Source organism: Rhinatrema bivittatum, chromosome 11 (genome assembly GCF_901001135.1).
Source record: "Rhinatrema bivittatum chromosome 11, aRhiBiv1.1, whole genome shotgun sequence".
Taxonomy (NCBI): Eukaryota; Metazoa; Chordata; class Amphibia; order Gymnophiona; family Rhinatrematidae; genus Rhinatrema; species Rhinatrema bivittatum.
This window is the reverse complement of record NC_042625.1, coordinates 3,965,560-3,984,551: the sequence shown is the minus strand read 5'-3', so window position 1 is coordinate 3,984,551 and position 18,992 is coordinate 3,965,560. Positions and strand designations below refer to the sequence as shown.

Below are 18,992 nucleotides of genomic sequence, written 5' to 3'. Positions count from 1 at the left end.
GAACTAGGGTTGAATTATTTAAATTTACAAGAAAATTGAAAATATTAGAATTTTTTTCTAAGATTGGATCAGAATATACAGATTTATCTATAGTTAGAAAGCCCAGCACATGGCTTCCCCCAGAAGATGTTAATCCGGTGATACAGACATACGAAACTTTGGTATTACAAGAAATACATAAGCTGGAGAACAAAGGTTCTAAGAAATTTTACAATATTACAAAAAATGAGTGACAATTCTAAATTTGAGGAATGACCTCAATATTATGATCAAATCAGCTGATAAAGGTGGATCCATTGTGGTGGTGGACACCGACAAATACATAAAAGATTGAGCAGCAATTATCAGATCAATCCTATCTTAAATTGAATCAGAATCCTACTGATACTATTAAACGAGAAATCGATGATCTATTGAAGATTGCAAGTGATATGGGGTATTTGAGCAACAAAGATTTAAACTACCTTAAAGTAGACAATCCAATAATGCCGACTATATATGTATTACCAATAATACATAAATCAATTACCGATCCTCCTGGCAGACCAATAGTTTTGGCAATAGATCTTTATTAGAACCTCTTTCCATCTTTATAGACACTTTCCTCAAACCAAAAGTCTCAGAAACACCATCATACATAAGAGATTCCTCGCACTTCATCACCATTTTAGAAGAGATTGAAAGCCTTAATGAGGAAATTATAATGGTGACAGACATAGAAGCTCTATATACGAATATCCCCCAATTAGCTGCATTAAATATTATCGCTAAGCACTTAGAGAAACGTATTTCCCATAAACGTATTCCCAATGAATTTGTTAAATTTAGCTGAAATAGCACTAACAAAAAACTTTTTCTATTTTAATAAAACAATTTTCCAACAGATAAAAGGAGTAGCAACAGGGTCCACAATGGCCCCATCAATGGCTAATCTGTATGTAGCTAAATATGAATGCTTCTTTCTAACAGATCATGAATTTAAAGAAAACACTGTATTATGGAAAAGATTCATTGACAACATTTTTCTGTTGTGGAAAGGTAATATAGAATCTTTACAAAAAAATTTTATTTGGTTAAATACTTTAGATAAGAATTAAAAATTTACCTTGAGTTATAATATGAATACCATTGCATTTCTAGATATTCAAATCAGTCAGAAAGATGGTTTTTTTATTACAGATAATTAAAGGAAGCCGACTGACACGAACAAACTATTACATTACAAGAGTTGTCACAATAAATCACTATTGAAGAACTTACCGTACTCACAGTTTTTAAGACTGTGGAGAATGTGCACTGATGATTCTACTTTTTGTAGTAGATCAATAGAAATGAAAAAGATTTCTTGATAAAGAATACCCAATTAAACATGTAGAAATTGCATATAGGAAAGCATCTAAACAGAAAAGATCAGATCTGCTAAAAAAGAAAGATAAAAGATCAACAGATCGCATAGTGTGCCCGATCACGTATTCGCACATGTCACATATTATAAATGTTTTGCAAAATTATTGGCCCATCATACAAGTATTATCTGCATTCAAAGATAGAGAATTTATGGTGGCTAATAAACATGACAAATGTAAAACATTTATTGGTTGTCAGCATTGCCACAATATCAAGTCCGTGACACCAGACCACCAGGTCAATGTTCCATTTGCAATGTTAACATTAAAACAGAACAATTGAACATACCTGGACAGCAGAGGGTTTTCAAACTGAACTTTCACTAATTGCAGAAGTAAAGGAGTAATATATGCAGCTATTTGCCCATGTAATAAGTTAATGTAGGAAAAACAATTAGAGCATTTAACAAAAGAATTATAGAACACAAAAGCAACATCAACCGTTCTGTGACATCCAAACCATTAGTGGAACATTCAATAGAATATAAACAAATTTAACGAGTATAAATTGTGTCATCCAACAACCCACAGTAAGGCCTGGATTTATCAAAATGCGATAGCAAAAGGGGTGTGTTTTATGATAGACATTTTATTGCAATTTGCACTAATACCTATGCGAAGAACTAAGTTAACACAAATTGTGATAAGTGCCAGACCTGTTGTATTTCCTGCATACAACCACTGGGGGACCATGTTTAATGGTCCAGGGGAGGGAGGGAGGGGGAGAGAGAGAGAGAGAATCCATAATGCCCTCTCCCTAGATAGGTATTTCTATCCCTATGGGACGCCCACCTAATAACTGGAGGTGAGGTTTAGGTATTAGTGTAGGGGGTTAGGGGCCACTTTGACATTCAATGTGAGACGTACCAGCAGAACAGTGGTCTCTTGTGAAGATCTGAAGACCTTCGGAGAGAGGAAACTCACCCAAGATGAGATTGGTGCAACGTTCTCTCCACCTAGTTTGATGTTACCCAGGTAGAGAGTCCATGCGTTAAAGGCATGTTCGCATGCATTAACGTGGCTTTTTGCATGCGATAAGCCCTTAACGCATGCGAAAACGCCTTAGCGCATTTTGATAAATGAACCCCTAAGTTGGAGAGGAGGAAATTTAGATTGCCTATTTCAACTGGAACAAAAATATATATATAATTTGGCAACCATGATTCCAAGGAGGTTGAACACTGAAATTGATTACACTGTCGTTTTATAATTCATTTATGTTTTTTACTAATCTTTTTGTGGTTTTCTTTTTACCTATTTATATATTAGTATTTATTTATATTTATTCTTCTATTTTATTTTTAAAAAATGTTTATTTTTCTTTTTACTTTTTAGCACTCATTTAAATTTGGACAACTATCATTGGATATTTTTAGAGAAGAGATCCGCAGTGTTAATATAATTTTTGTGGTCGCAGGAAATACGTAGCACGTTGCTATAATTCTTTCATTTTTGACGATACAACTTTTTCACACTTTTTTTTTTTTTTTACTTAGATGCATTTCATAATTTTGATATTCACAATTATTTAGTTTGCTTTTGTTTGATATTTACAGATAAACTGGTGAAACAAAAATGTTGTAAACAAATGCTGGTATAATAGCTGTCTTGCACAGTAATTGTACCAAGAGATACTGTACACAATAACTGTTAGGACCAAGGAAACAGGAGGATAGGCTAAGAAAGTCATTAGGATAACAATATGGATTAGACGCCACAAAAAAGTCCACATCTCCATTCTAATAAAGCTCAGAAATTGGACTTTTTCATGGCGTCTAATCCATATTGTTATTCATCTCGATTAGACGTTTAGCCAGAAAATCTGAATCCTGACAAGATTTGTTAGATCCTTCAACGCCAAGAATTCCCCTTTGTTCATTTACGTGAATGGAGATAAAAACAATTTGCAATTCTCCGGTCGGGATACAGTCTCTACTGGTATCCCGACCGGAGAATCGCAAGTTGTTTTTGCATTGCTGACATACAGTTACTTGTTGCTTGATGATACTACACCATTGTATTTCATTCATGACCTTGGATTGTCTAAGCCCCTGAGGCAGCAGCTGTTGAGCTGCGAAACTCGGTCTGAGTCGGGAGGTTTTATGAATACGTCTCTACTTTAATAAATATTTGAAAAAGATCAAGGCATCTATCCTTTTGTGTTTACCTGACAGCCATTATAGATCGCCTCCCTCTTTGCTTTCTGTAATCAAATATATTCGGACATGGTGCAAGACATGCCACTTCAAAGATTGACAGGATGGTTTGGCGCCATCTGGTGATGTTTAACGCGAGTCACAAAAATTCTCCCATAAATACAATTTTTATACATAAAAGAATAATCTATAATTTACATTTAGCTATTCGTACACTTTTAAAAAAAAAAATTTTAAGACATTTCCCGTATATCGGTAAAGTTTGACCTTTAAATGTATTTATTTATTAGCTTTTATATATATCGACATTCGTGGGTACATCATGCCGGTTTACAATATAACTGAAGGAGGAAATTACAAAAAACCAGGGTGGGGGGGGGGAAGAGGGAGCAGATAGAAAGAGAGAAGGGGTGAGAGAAGAGAGGGAAAAACAGGAAGAGGAGAAAAGGAACAGTACCTGAAGGAAAACAGAAGAACATAAGTAGCATTGCAAATTATACACTCAATAAGGGACTGTGGATAACCTTATATAAATTATACACTCCAAAAAGTATTATATACAATAACAAAGTATTATATACAATAATATACATTATCTTTAACTAGTACATACAAGAAACACTATATATGACATTACAAATTATGCGTTCAGAAAGGCAACTATATATAGACTAGCAGGGTTGCTATAGGGAAAAGTAAGGTTTAAAGGATAGTAGAAGGGGGTAAATAAAAGGGGTATAAAAACCTTACTATAGGGAAAAAGGTAGGGTTTAAGGACAGGGGAAGGGGGAAAGGGGTATAAATGGGGGTATATAAGGAGGAGCAGAGAAATGGGAGACAAAACAGAGTATAATTAAAGGAATAAAGGAGAAGGCTATGAGTACGTTAATGACAAGGGCTCTTTCTCTGAAGGAGTAGAGGGTGCAGGGGGACTACACAGGATCTGGATCAGGGTAGGCCATTTTAAAGAGCCATGTTTTAACCCCTGTTTTGAGTTTCCGAATGCATGGTTCTAGTCAGAGCTCAAGTGGCATAATGTTCCAGAGGGAAGGGCCTGCAATGGATAGGGCTCTTTCTCTGGTGGAAGTGTGATGAGCACATTTAAGGGAAGGGGTGTAGAGGGTTCCTGACTGACAGGTGTGTTGGCCCCAAATTTTCTTTAAAAGTACTGCAGAGGTAGCGCTCATTTTTTCATTGATGAGAGCGGAGACTACATATATCGTGGTGGAGCGGAAACGTATTGTCAAAGCCTTCACTAAGGATTTTTACATTATTTAAATTCAGTCATCTGAAATCATTCTCTTAATAAGTTGTAGTTTAGATATTTGAGTAATGGCTTGACTTAAGTTACTATCTAGCATTAAAGGAATATATTTTCTTGCTCACATAAGATGTTTTTTTTAAGTATTAGGCATTCTCACAAGTGCCAAAGGCAGTGCCATTATTTACTCTAATGGGGCATGCATTCCTCCACTTCAACTAAAGCATTCTTGTTCCTATCCATCCATTCCAAATACACATCAACCTAATAAATGAAGGTTGACCGACGTGACGCAAATGCGCAGTAGAGAGCAACTCTACTGCGCATGTGCGAGCACGTCGGTCACAGCAGAGCGTCAGCTGCTTGATAACATGGCAGCTGCAGCAGCGGCGGCATCGACAAGGGGCAGTGGCGGCGGCGAGGGGCAGCGGCATCGGCGAGGGGCAGTAGAGGCGGCGGCATCGGCGAGGGGCGGCGGCGGCATCGGCGAGGGGCAGTAAGAGGTGGCGGCGAGAAGCAGCGAACCCGGTGGTGAGGGAGGAGAGAGTGAGGGGGAGGGGTGAGAGGGGGAGGGGGGAGGGAGAGAGAGGGAGAGTGAGGGGAGGGGTGAGAGGGAGAGTGAGAGTGAGGGGAGGGGTGAGAGGGGGAGGGAGGGAGAGTGAGGGGCGGAGGGTTGCCCGTTTTAATGGGCTTAACGGCTTGTTCTGTATAAATGACCTTGTATTGGAGTTTATAATTCACTATAAATGCGTATTTTAAAGTAAAAAATAAAAAATATTTTGTCAAAATGTAACTTTTTTGATTTAAGATATGTAGCACACATTTTCATACATCAACCAGCTGCATTTTTCAATGCCACAGAGTAGAAGCACACACACAATAACAGATAACAGGAAGCGCTGTACTCCATTAACAGTTTACTTGTGTCTTTTCCTTTTTTCACCTTTCTAGTTTCCAATATCAGATGCCATTAGATGAATGGAGTTTACAAGATTGTGATTTGTTACAGAAAATGAAGGTTTGTTCACACCATTTTCTTGTATGCTGAAAGACAGTTGTTCACAATGGTATATATTTTTATAGATACGTTTTCACTGCGGATCACTGACAAATGACATTGTACCATAAGCTTGAAGCTATTAATGGTCCTGAGTTAAAATGCGTGTCTAAGGTAACAGTAATAGATACTAAACCAATTAACATGGGAATAAGTGTTTTGATACATGAACATGGGTTTTTTTTAAATATATTTTAGAAAAAATAGTTTTTTTAGTTCAAAAAGTTTTATACCATTTGATCCCATGTAATCATTGAAAATGAAAGTGGTTTTAAATGAATACATTTTTTACATACATAGGTAAAATTTAACCTCAATTACTTTTGGATGCTGTATTTTTTGTCCTATTCACTTGTCATTACTTATTTGTATGTCACCATTTTAGTGTTTTATTGATGTTTTAGTTTTGTTGTATTATGTTTTTATGATTTATTCATAGCCCCTGAGGCAGCCATTTTAAGAGTGGCGAAACTCGGCCTGAGTCGGGCATTAGTTTTTATACGTCTCCACTACAATAAAGAATCGAAAGAGACCTTGGCATCTATCCTTTTGCTTTCCTAACGACTTTTCAGATCGCCTAAACAGGGAACAGTTATTTAATCTTTCAAATATAACTAGGACTAGGGAATACTCCATGCAACAAGCAACCAGCAGATTTAAAACAAAAATCATAGGAAGTATTTTTTCACTCAGTGCAAAATAAAGAGGATGTGGTCAAGGCAAAAGGGGTTGGACAAGTTCCTGAAGTCCACAAACTTAACAGCCAAGTAGATCTGAGAAAGCCAGCGTTTATCCCTAGGAGTGTATAATGTTTGACCTATTTCGAGGCTGCCCTGCAAATGACCTCACTCACTGAGGAATGCCACCTACCTTTGCCAGACACCACACACTGCTACAGTTTGGCTGGGAAACTACCATGCCGATCCTGGCCTGGATCTCTCTAGGCGCGCATATGCATTGTGCAGGGCCTCTTAAAGGTCACGCAGAAGGAACTCTTCTTCTGCACCTCCAAATGATGTCAGCCAGCCCGCGACATTTAAGGACCAGCTGTTCAGTCAGTCAATACCTCAGCAACAGGTCCTCCTGCCTTGCAGTGCGTGTTGCTTGTTCTGGTGTGTCTCATCTCACTGTTCTTACTATTTTGTTTTGTCTCCTTACCCTACTCCTTGCTTGTCTTGCCCAGTCCGTCCTGCTTTGTCATTTTCCTGCCTTCTGTCTTGTCTGTCTGGGCCTAACTTCCCAGTTCTGATCCTTGCCTTGGATTCTGACTTCTCTCTGGTTTGCTGCTTGCCATGACCCTTGGCCTGGACCTGGACACCATCTACTCAGTGTCTGCCTCAACTCTTGGAATGAACTTGACTACACCCGGTACACTGCCAGCCCTAACCACTATCACTAACTGGACTCTCCCTACCTGCCCCTAGAGGAACTCTCGCCTAAGACCTGCAGAACTCTAGAACCCAAAGTCTCAACCCAAGGGGAACAGGGCTAATATAGGTGTAAGGGCATGTCCACCAGCTTTTGGCATGGGCCTAGTGGGTTCACCTACTAGGCTGTATTAACCATGCTACAGCCTAAGGTTCTCACCAACCATGACAGAGTGAAATACAAAAAATAGATCAACTTTTGGGATCTGCCAAATACTTGTCACTTGGACTGGCCACTGTCGGAGACAGGATGCTGGACTCTATAGACTTTGGTCTGACCCAGCATGGCACTTATGCTCTTACAGTTCACACTCTGTAAGACAATCTGATTTGATTGAAATGATTTCCCTTTTAAGGTGGCTAAAGAGGAAGATGAGGTAATAGCAAAAGCCAGAAGGATGTAGAGAGAGAGAGATACTGAGCAAGAAAAGGGAGATTATATTGCTGGAAGGGGGACAGTATGCAAATCCACGGCTCTCGTGCTAAACTTTCAAAAGGTAAACTTTGATAAAATGAGAAAAATTGTTAGAAAAAAACTGAAAGGAGCAGCTACAAAGGTAAAAAGTGTGCAAGAGGCATGGTCATTGTTAAAAAATACCATGCTAGAAGCACAGTCCAGATATATTCCACACATTAAGAAAGGTGGAAAGGCGGCAAAACAATTACCGGCATGGTTAAAAGGGGAGGTGAAAGAAGCTATTTTAGCCAAAAGATCTTCATTCAAAAATTGGAAGAAGGATCCAACAGAAGAAAATAGGATAATGCATAAGCGTTGGCAAGTTAAGAATTGATAAGACAGGCTAAGAGAGAATTTGAAAAGAAGTTGGCCATAGAGGCAAAAACTCACAGTAAAAACTTTTAAAAATATATCCAAAGCAGAAAACCTATGAGGGAATCAGTTGGACCTGTAGATGATTGAGGGGTTAAAGGGAGAAGATAAGGCCATCGCGGAAAGATTAAATGATTTCTTTGCTTCGGTGTTAACTTCATACTGAGCCACATCAGATCAGTTTACCATGGTCTTCTTGCCAATATGGGGCTACCTTTTACAACCAAAGACAGATGATCCTCTATTCTTCTCAGCATTATTCCTATGAATGACTAAGAGGAAACATACCGAGAAGGAGATCTTTCAGCCATAGTTGAAGAAGGATATTTATTCCTAAAGAGCCACCTTATCTGTGACTGAAAACCCTCCCTGATTTGGAATTCTACCTTATTACCATGACATTCACTTGTTGGGTTCCCCATCATTAACTGGTATACCATCTTGCTCAATTTTGTTTCCCCTAGGTCCAACAAATGCCAGTTAAGGAAGTCCATTTGATCATTGTCCTTTTTGGCTATATGCGCTAACAGTGCTGTCAAGTATGTTTCTACTCATTCCATTAAGATATCCATCTTTCAGGAGACAAAGGTACTTTTAGTGCCCCCTTATCTGTTCACATATGCTACTGCTGTCACACTGTTGGATAAGACTGATCACTGCTTCCCGAATCAGTGAAAATAAGAACCAAAAAGAGCTAGTCGAATGGCTCTGGTTTCCAGCCTATTCATGGTCCAACTAGCTTCTTGTTTTGACTATAGGCCTTGCACCACTGCCACCTCTTAGCCCGGCATCCAATTGCCATTTTCATCTGAAGAAATGGATTAATATCCTTGAAAGCTCATGCCTCAATAAATTGGTTAGTCTATAAGGTGCTAGCTACCTCTTGTCACTTTTGCTACACCAAACAGGGCTATATGAAAGTGGCACCTTGAAGCATCAGTTGACTCCTTTGAGGTTCAGAATGGACCTGAAAGTGCCTTCCTCCTTTAGAATGACCAAGTTAACTAACTTTCCCAGCTCTTTTTGACTGCCAAAAACTAGCACTACTGCTTCTCTGTTTCAGCAACCTTGTCCTTTTTGCCTAAAATAGGAAAGGTCAGCTCCAGAGCACAGCCGTTTTGAATGACACCAGTATACTCACTGGTCTGTTGTGATGCAGCTCCACTCCATTACATCCATAGCCTTCTGCCTACAAGAATTACTGCACCCATTGGTCCTCAGTGCACTGAATGTGTTCCTCCTGATAAGTTTGCTCCAACTCAGAAATTTCCTGGAGTGGAAGCCATTATCTGCTATTAATCAAGTTGAACATAAGAACATTAACCCAAGTGAGAGAAAGGGCTTTATCATTGGCTGGGCCCATACTATGGAACACGATGCCCCCTGAACTCAGATTACAGAGTAATCACAAAACTTTTAAGAAAAATTTAAAAACATGGCTCTTTAAAAAAGCCTTCACTAAAGAGTCTGGAGGGTAGAGAATGAAAGTACAGGGTAATGCAGATGAGAATGAATTTACTCAATCCTACATTTAAGAAGTAATATCTCAAAGAGATAGTAACTCAATAATATACCTGGACTTGACCAACAATACTCAAATAATGATTTTATTTATGAAATTGTAACCGAACTTTATTGGCACCTGTTAGAATGTACAATAACCTACATTTACTTACCTTAGTCTATGTGCCTATTTGTAAACCGTTGCGATGGTATATAACTTAGCGACGGTATAGAAAAGTTTTTAAATAAACATGCCATACTGGGTCAGACCAAGAGTCCATCAAGTCCAGCATCCTGTTTCCATGTTACCGTTGCTAGTAATAGCAGTGGCTATTTTCTAAGTCAACTTAATTAATAGCAGGTAATGGACTTCTCCTCCAAGAACTTATCCAATCCTTTTTTTAAACACCGCTATACTGACTGCACTAATCACAACCTCTGGCAACAAATTCCAGAGTTTAATTGAGCGTTGAGTAAAAAAGAACTCTCTCAGATTAGTTTTAAATGTGACGCATGCTAACTTCATGGAGTGCCCCCTAGTCTTTCTATTATCCGAAAGAGTAAATAACGGATTCACATCTACCCTTTCTAGACCTCTCATGATTTTAAACACCTCTATCATATCCCCCCACTCAGCCATCTCTTCTCCAAGCTGAAAGTCCTAACCTCTTTAGTCTTTCCTCATAGGGGAGCTGTTCTATTCCCCTTATTTTGGTAGCCCTTCTCTGTACCTTCTCCATCGCAATTATATCTTTTTTGAGATGCGGCGACCAGAATTGTACACAGTATTCAAGGTGCGGTCTCACCATGGAGCGATACAGAGGCATTATGACATTTTCCGTTTTATTCCAGAGAGGAGACTGGTAACTACAGACCGGTTAGCCTCACTTCGGTGGTGGGAAAAGTAATGGAGTCACTGTTGAAAGAGAGAATAGTGAACTATCTACAGTCCGGAGAATTGCTGGACCAGAGGCAGCATGGATTCACCAGGGGAAGATCCTGTCAGACAAATCTGATTGACTTTTTTGACTGGGCAACCAAGGAATTGGATCAAGGAAGAGCGCTCGATGTCATCTACTTAGATTTCAGCAAAACTTCTGATACGGTTCCGCACAGGAGACTGGTGAATAAAACGAGAAGCTTAGGAGTGAGTGCAGAGTTGGTGACCTGGATTGCAAACTGGTTGACGGACAGAAGACAATGTGTGAAGGTAAATGGAACTTTCTCTGAAGAGAGAGCGGTTTTAAGTGGTGTACCACAAGGATCGGTGTTGGGATCAGTCCTGTTCAATATCTTTGAGCGACATTGCAGACGGGATAGAAGGTAAGTTTTGTCTTTTTGCGGACGACACTAAGATCTGCAACAGAGTGGACACGCCGGAAGGAGTGGAGAGAATGAGATGGGATTTAAGGAAACTGGAAGAGTGGTCGAAGATATGGCAGCTGAGATTTAATGCCAATAAGTGCAAAGTCATGCATATGGGGAGTGGAAATCCGAATGAACTGTATTCGATTGGGGGGGGGGGGGGGGGAGGCTGATGTGCACGGAGCAGGAGAGAGACCTAGGGGTTATAGTGTCTAATGATATGAAGTCTGCGAAACAATGCGACAAGGCGATAGCAAAAGCCAGAAGAATGCTGAGCTGCATAGAGAGAGGAATATCGAGTAAGAAAAGGGAAGTGATTATCCCCTTGTACAGGTCCTTGGTGAGGCCTCACCTGGAGTACTGTGTTCAGTTCTGGAGACCGTATCTACAAAGAGACAGAGACAAGATGGAAGCGGTACAGAGAAGGGCGACCAGAAAGGTGGAGGGTCTTCATCGGATGACGTACGAGGAGAGATCGAAGAATCTGAATATGTACACCCTGGAGGAAAGGAGGAGCAGGGGTGATATGATTCAGATCTTCAGATACTTGAAAAACTTTAACGATCCAAAGACGACAAACCTTTTCAGTCAGAAAAAAATCAGCAGAACCAGAGGTCACGAGCTGAGGCTCCAGGGAGGAAGACTAAGAACCAATGTCAGGAAGTATTTCTTCATGGAGAGAGTGGTTGATGCCTGGAATGCCCTTCCGGAGGAAGTGGTGAAGTCCAAAACTGTGAAGGACTTCAAAGGGGCGTGGGATAAACACTGTGGATCCATCAGGTCTAGAGGACGTGTATAAAGAGGAGGCAGCAAAACACTGCACGAAGCGGCAGTAGCCACAGAAGCATTCACGGAGCGGGATGCCAGTGGTTGGTGTTCCACTTTCACGGAGCGGAAGGATGGAGGGCTGCCATCTCCAAAATTAAAAAAAACACAACAACAGAGGTGGGTAAGAGTATGTAAAATTAACGGAGAGTTAATAGGCTATAGGTATTACCAATTATTAGGCTTATTCAATATTTGATGATAGTTAATGTGGCTTTCAATGCATACTTCACTTTCAATGCATATCCAGCATAGCTCTCTGCTTCAACGACAGGGGAGAAGAAAAACTAATACTTCACGCATATCCAGCATAGCTCTCTGCTTCAACGGCAAGGGAGAATGTTGAGATTACTTACCTGATAATCTCCTTTTCTTTAGTGTAGACAGATGGACTCAGAACAAATGGGTATAGTGCGCTCGTGCTAGCAGTTGGAGACGGATCTGACGTCAGCACGGGTATAAATACCCCCACAGGAAGCGTAGCAACTCAGTAATCTTCCTTGCAAAAGCTGTTATGGATGTGTGTACTGACGCTCAGTGAAATAGTGAAACATGATTCCCCTGACCGATTGATAGTAGCTGGAGACCGCCAGCATTCCCAACCGGAAGTTGTCGACACCTGGCAAAGGGGACGCTCTCATGGAAACAGATGACATGGCTTACCTTGGATCGGTGAAACCCATGTACACAGGCAGCTGGGCGGGATGCTGAGTCCATCTGTCTACACTAAGGAAAAGGAGATTATCAGGTAAGTAATCTCAACATTTCCTGGCGTGTAGCCAGATGGACTCAGAACAAATGGGATGTACAAAAGCTTTACTCCCAGCCTGGGCGGGAGGATGCCTGAGGACCATGTAGGACCGCCCTCGCAAATGCTGTGTCCTCCCTGGCCTGGACATCCAGACGGTAGAACCTGGAAAAGGTATGGAGAGAGGACCATGTCGCCGCTTTACATATTTCTGCAGGCGACAGCATCCTGGATTCTGCCCAAGATGCCGCTTGTGCTCTGGTAGAATGAGCCTTGACCTGTAGAGGCGGAGACTTCCCAGCCTCTACGTAAGCTACTCTGATAACTTCTTTAATCCAGCGGGCTATGGTGGGCTGAGAGGCCGCTTCACCTTGTTTCTTTCCGCTGTGCAGGACGAACAGATGGTCCGTCTTTCGTACTTCTTGTGTCACTTCCAGATATCTGGGCAGCAATCCGCCAATGTCGAGATGGCGTAATAAACGCCCTTCTTCAGATTTCTTCAAACCCGCCGTGGTAGGCAAGGATATGGTTTGGTTAAGATGAAACTGTGAAACCACTTTAGGTAGAAAGGAGGGAACCGCACGAAGATGGATAGCCTCAGGAGTGATTCTGAGAAATGGATCACGGCAAGACAGTGCTTGTAGCTCTGAGATGCGGCGTGCTGAACAGACAGCCAGCAAGAACACCATCTTCAAAGTGAGAGAACGGAGAGACAGGCCCCGAAGGTGTCTAAAGGTGGATCCCGCGAGGAAATCCAAAACTATGTTGAGGTTCCACAAAGGCACTGGCCACTTCAGTGGCGGACGAATATGCTTGACTCCTTTCAGGAAGCGAGAAACATCTGGATGCGTGGCAATGGCCTTGCCATCCCTCCTGGGACCATAGCAAGACAGCGCAGCCACCTGAACCTTGATGGAGCTGAGGGAGAGACCCTTCTGAAGTCCATCTTGCAGGAAATCCAACAATAGGGATTGTGGTCGCATGTGGATTGGTGCCATGAGTGTCGCCCATGCTTCAAATACTCTCCAGATCCTTACGTAGGTGAGGGATGTGGAAAACTTGCGAGCTCGGAGGAGTGTATCTATCACAGGCTCCGAGTAACCTCTTTTCTTCAGTCTAGCCCTCTCAATGGCCAGACCGTAAGAGAGAATTGAGCTGGATCCTCGTGGAGGATGGGGCCTTGACGTAGAAGGTCCTGTAGAGGAGGCAGGGGAAGAGGCTCCCCTGCCAGCAGTCTTCTCATGTCCGCGTACCAGGGTCTTCTTGGCCAGTCTGGTGCCACTAGAAAAACTAGACCCCGGTGTTTCTGAATCTTGTGGATGATGGCGCCCAGCAGAGGCCACAGAGGAAAGGCATATAGCAGAGTCCCTGGAGGCCATGGCTGAACCAGGGCATCGATTCCGTGTGAGAACTGATTGCGCTTGCGGCTGAAGTATCTGGGTACTTGAGCATTGGACTTGTCCGCCAGTAAATCCATGTCCGGAATCCCCCAGTGATCCACAATCATCTGGAAGGCTGTGGGTGACAGCTGCCACTCTCCCGGATTTAGGCATATATCAACCGTCAGGGCGGAACCAGAAGCCAACAAGTATCTCTGGAGATTGCCCCACTGATGGCTTGGGCAGAGGCGAATCTTCAGGACATCTCCGCCGTCCACATTGCCGGGAAGGACAACACGATTCCAAAATTATTGCTTAAATAATCCCTTCAAAAGAAAACACATCTTATCCACGACCTCCTGACTGACTCCAACCCAGAAATCTGCGCCATAACAGAAACTTGGTTCACGCCCCATGACACTCCTCTTATTAATCAGCTTCCCACCGACATATATGACTTTTTCTCTATACCCCGTTACAAGAAAAGAGGAGGTGGCTTGCTCCTGGCGGCAAAGAAGGAACTTAAGCTGATATCCCATAAATGCAACCTTCCCAACCAGTATGAAATTGGTTTCTTCAAATCAAAAGCCCTACAAATCTGTCTCACCTACACCCCCCCTGGTCTTCTAGAGAAAGACTCCTCTCCCCTTATAGAATTCTTTGCCAACTCTCTCTCCCCAGACCTTCCTACGATCCTCCTTGGAGACTTTAACCTACATGTTGATGCTAACCCCCAATCCCCTGCATGCGAATCCTTTATCTCCTCCCTCGAAGCCATGGGCTTTAATCAAATCATTCACTCCCCCACTCACAAAGCAGACCATACCTTAGATCTCATTTTTACCAACTCCCCTATCCAAACCATCAATTCTCCTTTCTGTCTTGCTGTACCATGGTCTGATCACTCCATTATCCAAACCACCCTTGCACTACCGCCTCCAACCCCTACCACCTCAACCCTCCCCCTATCTATCAAATACCGTAAATTATGTCCCTCAGAAACCCTTTCACAGGCATGCGCAAACATTCCTAACCAACTTGACCTCTCCTCACCAGACAATGCCTTTGCCTCATGGTCTGACCTCACTCTCAACATTGTCAACAAACACTGCCCATTGGTGACAAAAACCATCAAGCCAGCCCACCCAAACAAAAAACCCTGGTTCTCTCCTGAACTCAAGATTCTCAAATCCTGCCTTAGAACTGCAGAAAGGCGTTGGCACAAACTCCCCTCCCCAGCAACCAAAACAACTTACTATCAACGCATGCATGAATACAGAAATGCCATCAATATCATTAAAAGAGAATACTACTCTAAAAAGATACATGGCTTCCAATACAACCCCAAGGCCCTTTTTTCTCTGATTACCGGCCTCACCAAACCCTCCTCCATACAACCCCAACCCACCTCCTCTAAGAATCGCTGCAATGAACTGGCACACTTCTTTAAAAACAAAGTCTCCTCCCTCACCGCACAATTTGCTCCTTGCCCCAACAATGTTCCCTGCCATCCTTCAACTTATCAGCTTCTCTATCTACCATTGATCCACCCTCCACCCAAGAAATAGAAAATATCCTGAGAAAGATGAAACCCTCCTCCCATCCCTCTGAAACCATCCCGTCCAAACTTCTCCTTTCCATTCCTAAAACTATTTCCAAACCTCTCGCTGACATCTTCAACTGCTCTCTGGTACATGGGACGGTACCCAACATGCTCAAACAAGCAGTAGTGAAACCCATCCTCAAGAAACCCAATATCGACCCTCTCACCCTCTCTAATTTCAGACCCATTTCCAATCTCCCCTTCCTAGTTAAAATTCTAGAAAAACTTGTAAACACTCGCCTCTCTGATTACCTCGAATACCACAACATTCTACCCTCCACCCAATATGGTTTCCAGAAGCACCTTAGCACCGAGACCTTACTACTTTCAATTACCGACGCCATAATCAAAGGATCTGACACAGGCACTTCATATCTCCTTACTATGTTAGATATCTCCGCGGCTTTCGACACAGTTAACCACTCTTCCGTAATTCTACTTAGTTAAGTGATACCTATACATAAGTCAGCTGTACATAGTCTCCCTCTATCCTACTGTATTTTCTCCCTTTTTACTTCCTTTTAACTATGCTTTTCTCCCTTTCCCCTCCTCAACCCCCCTTTCCCACACCCCTCCTTCCCCTTTACCCACCCACCCTCCCTCCCCTCACCCTAGCCTACCCTACCCCTAACCTACCCTCCCCCTCCTCTCCCTCCCCCGTTTTCCCCTTTAAACCTCTGCTCCCTTGGCTCATTTCTGTACTGTTTATTTTGTTCACTTTGTTTTTGTCTGGTTGTTTTTGTTCTTGTTTTTAGTTTAATTAGTAATATTATATTACATTGTTATAATGTTATATTGTTATATTGTTTTACTGTATCTCCCACCTGAGTTCTATGTAAACCGGCATGATGTGCTTCACGAATGTCGGTAAATACAAGTTAATAAATAAATAAATAGTAATATTGGTATTACTGGTACGGCACTTTCCTGGTTTAAATCCTATCTACAAAATCGCCATTTCACAGTCTCCGCTGACAACAACGAATCGGATGCCATTAATTTAGATCGTAGCGTTCCCCAGGGCTCCTCTCTTTCCTCTACCCTCTTTAACATTTACATGCTTCCCCTCACCACCCTCCTCTCCAACCTTGGTATCAGACACTTCAACTACGCAGATGATGTGCAAATTTCTCTTCCCCTTTTCTGACTCCCTCCAGTCCGCTCTCCAAAACTGGGAATCCTGCCTCTCCGCCATCAACCAACTCCTCACAGGCATGCACCTCGCCCTTAACCCTCAAAAAACCGAACTCCTCATCATCTCCACTAAACTTCCTTCACTCTCCATCCCCCCCTTCCTATGCCTCCACCACTTTCCACTCGCACACACGAAACCTGGGTGTCCTTCTTGACAACCAACTTACTTTCAAACCCTTCATCAAATCTATCCTAAGTGACTGCTACTTCAAGCTACAAACTATAAAAAAAACTCAGCCCCCTACTGCATTTCTCTGACTTTCGCACAGTACTTCAGTCTATTATTCTTTCCAAAATTGACTATTGTAATGCCCTCCTTCTTGGCATCCCCTCCACGCATACCAAACCCTTGCAACTCCTACAAAACGCCGCAGCACGTATACTTACAAACACTAAAAAAAGAGATCACATTACACCAACCCTTACTGAGCTATACTGGCTACCAATACAATCTCGTATCCTCTTCAAAACACTAACCCTCATCCACAAAAGTATTATGAACGAGAACCTCAACTGGCTCTGCCCCCGCTTTTCATCTGCGCACCTCTGCAAGACCCACACGTCCAGCCCTTCAAGAAACTCTCCGCACTCCCTCTATCAAACCCTACAAGCTTATCAACATTGAACAGAGCTTTCTCCCTCGCTGGCCCTACTCTCTGGAACTCTCTCCCTCCAGATCTGCGCTCTGAGATATCCACTCCTAAGTTAAAAAAAAACCTTAAAACTTGGCTCTTCCTACAAGCCTACCCGTCCTCTACCCCCACCATATAATTATAATCTGGAATACCTGCTTTTTGCCAGTGTTGATCTTTGTAATTATGTAAATAAGTTCTATATTTTTCAGTAATTTTATGTAATTTTTGGTTTCTTTTCTTGTTCCTCTATTTTAAACCTTCTGTTATATGTTTCATGTAAAGGCCTTGCCTACAATTTCTAAGTTAATTGTGAACCGATACGATATGCAAACGGTTGTCGGTATATAAAAAATGCCAAATAAATAAATTAAACAAACAAATAAATAAATAAACAAACAGACAGACAGACAACCCAGTCCCACAGATTTGAAGGAGTTCTCGGGGGGCAATGTTATTTTTTTCTGATTATCATAGTAAATGATGGCAGATGTAGACCAAAAAGGTTCATCCAGTCTGCCCAGGAAGATGTTTAGGATTTTAACTGCCCTCTCCCAATGCTCAGCACCCAGCCTCACTCAGTCTCTCTCTGTCCTTCCCCACCCCAACTTCACTCATTCTTCTCATATTTCACCACCCTCGGAGCCCTAACTCACTGTAGCAGTGGTCTTATGCTTCCAGGCCTCAGTTCCCATCCAGAAACAAGCAGGAGGCAGAGCCCACACACTGGCTAGGTTCCCACACACTCTTCCTCACAATTGATCACCACTGTCACAGCGAGACCTAGCACTGGATCCTACTTCAAGAAAGGCCCACAGCAGCACTTTGAGGAAGAGAAGCAGTAACAAAATATTGGGAAGGCAATCTCGCACATAACGTAATGACTTTTTCAGGTATTTACAGGGGTATACATGCTTCAGATTGCAAACGTCTAGCATTTCACAGTTGCTTAACACAGTCTCACCTGACAAAGTCCTCACTGGCCATGCCATATGTAGTTGCTTGTTTGTTCAGGTCTGCCACCTGCTCCTCGTTTAGTTCATCCACATCGACCTCAACGTCTACAAGTAGAGAAAGCATGATCATCACTGACACCTAAAACACTGTCATCTAACTGGTACCCTTGCCCACTAAGCCCTCAATGTGACCTCCAATTAGTAAATGTACCCTCACGCTGCATTATCCCAAATGGGTACTTGTGTCATCTCTGCCTTCTGTACTCTATCCCCTTCCATTAAGGTCAAAACTGTATACACATTGACAAAACAAGTGCATGAGTGGAAAGCAGAGTTGCTTACCTGTAACAGGTGTTCCCACAGGACAGCAGGATGTTGGTCCTCACATATGGGTGACATCATCAGGATGGAGCCCAATCACGGAACACTTTTGTCAAAGTTTCCAGAACTTTCACTGGCACCTACTGGGCATGCCCAGCATAGCACCAACCCTGCAGCCAGCAGGGGTCCCCCTTCAGTCTTGTCTTATAGTAAAAGTACATGCGAAAAATTAAAATAATAAATCGTAAATGAGCCCAACTCCCCGGGGTGGCGGGCAGGTTTCGTGAGGACTAACATCCTGCTGTCCTGTAAGAACACCTGTTACAGGTA

The 18,992-nt window shown here is 42.3% G+C and overlaps 1 protein-coding gene across 9 annotated transcripts in view; it reads right to left on the bottom strand.

Moving 5' to 3' along the window:
• Positions 1-18,992, bottom strand: part of CLASRP (CLK4 associating serine/arginine rich protein) — a 531,120-nt gene that overhangs the window by 316,384 nt on the left and 195,744 nt on the right. For all 9 annotated transcript variants that reach the window (XR_003859212.1, XR_003859213.1, XR_003859215.1 and 6 more), the window contains one exon: positions 18,350-18,446. Coding sequence is in view for 4 of the 9 variants with exons in the window: in XM_029620007.1 (XP_029475867.1) it covers positions 18,350-18,446 (97 nt within the window). In the remaining 5 variants the exon portion in view is untranslated. The remainder of the gene's footprint in view (positions 1-18,349; positions 18,447-18,992) is intronic.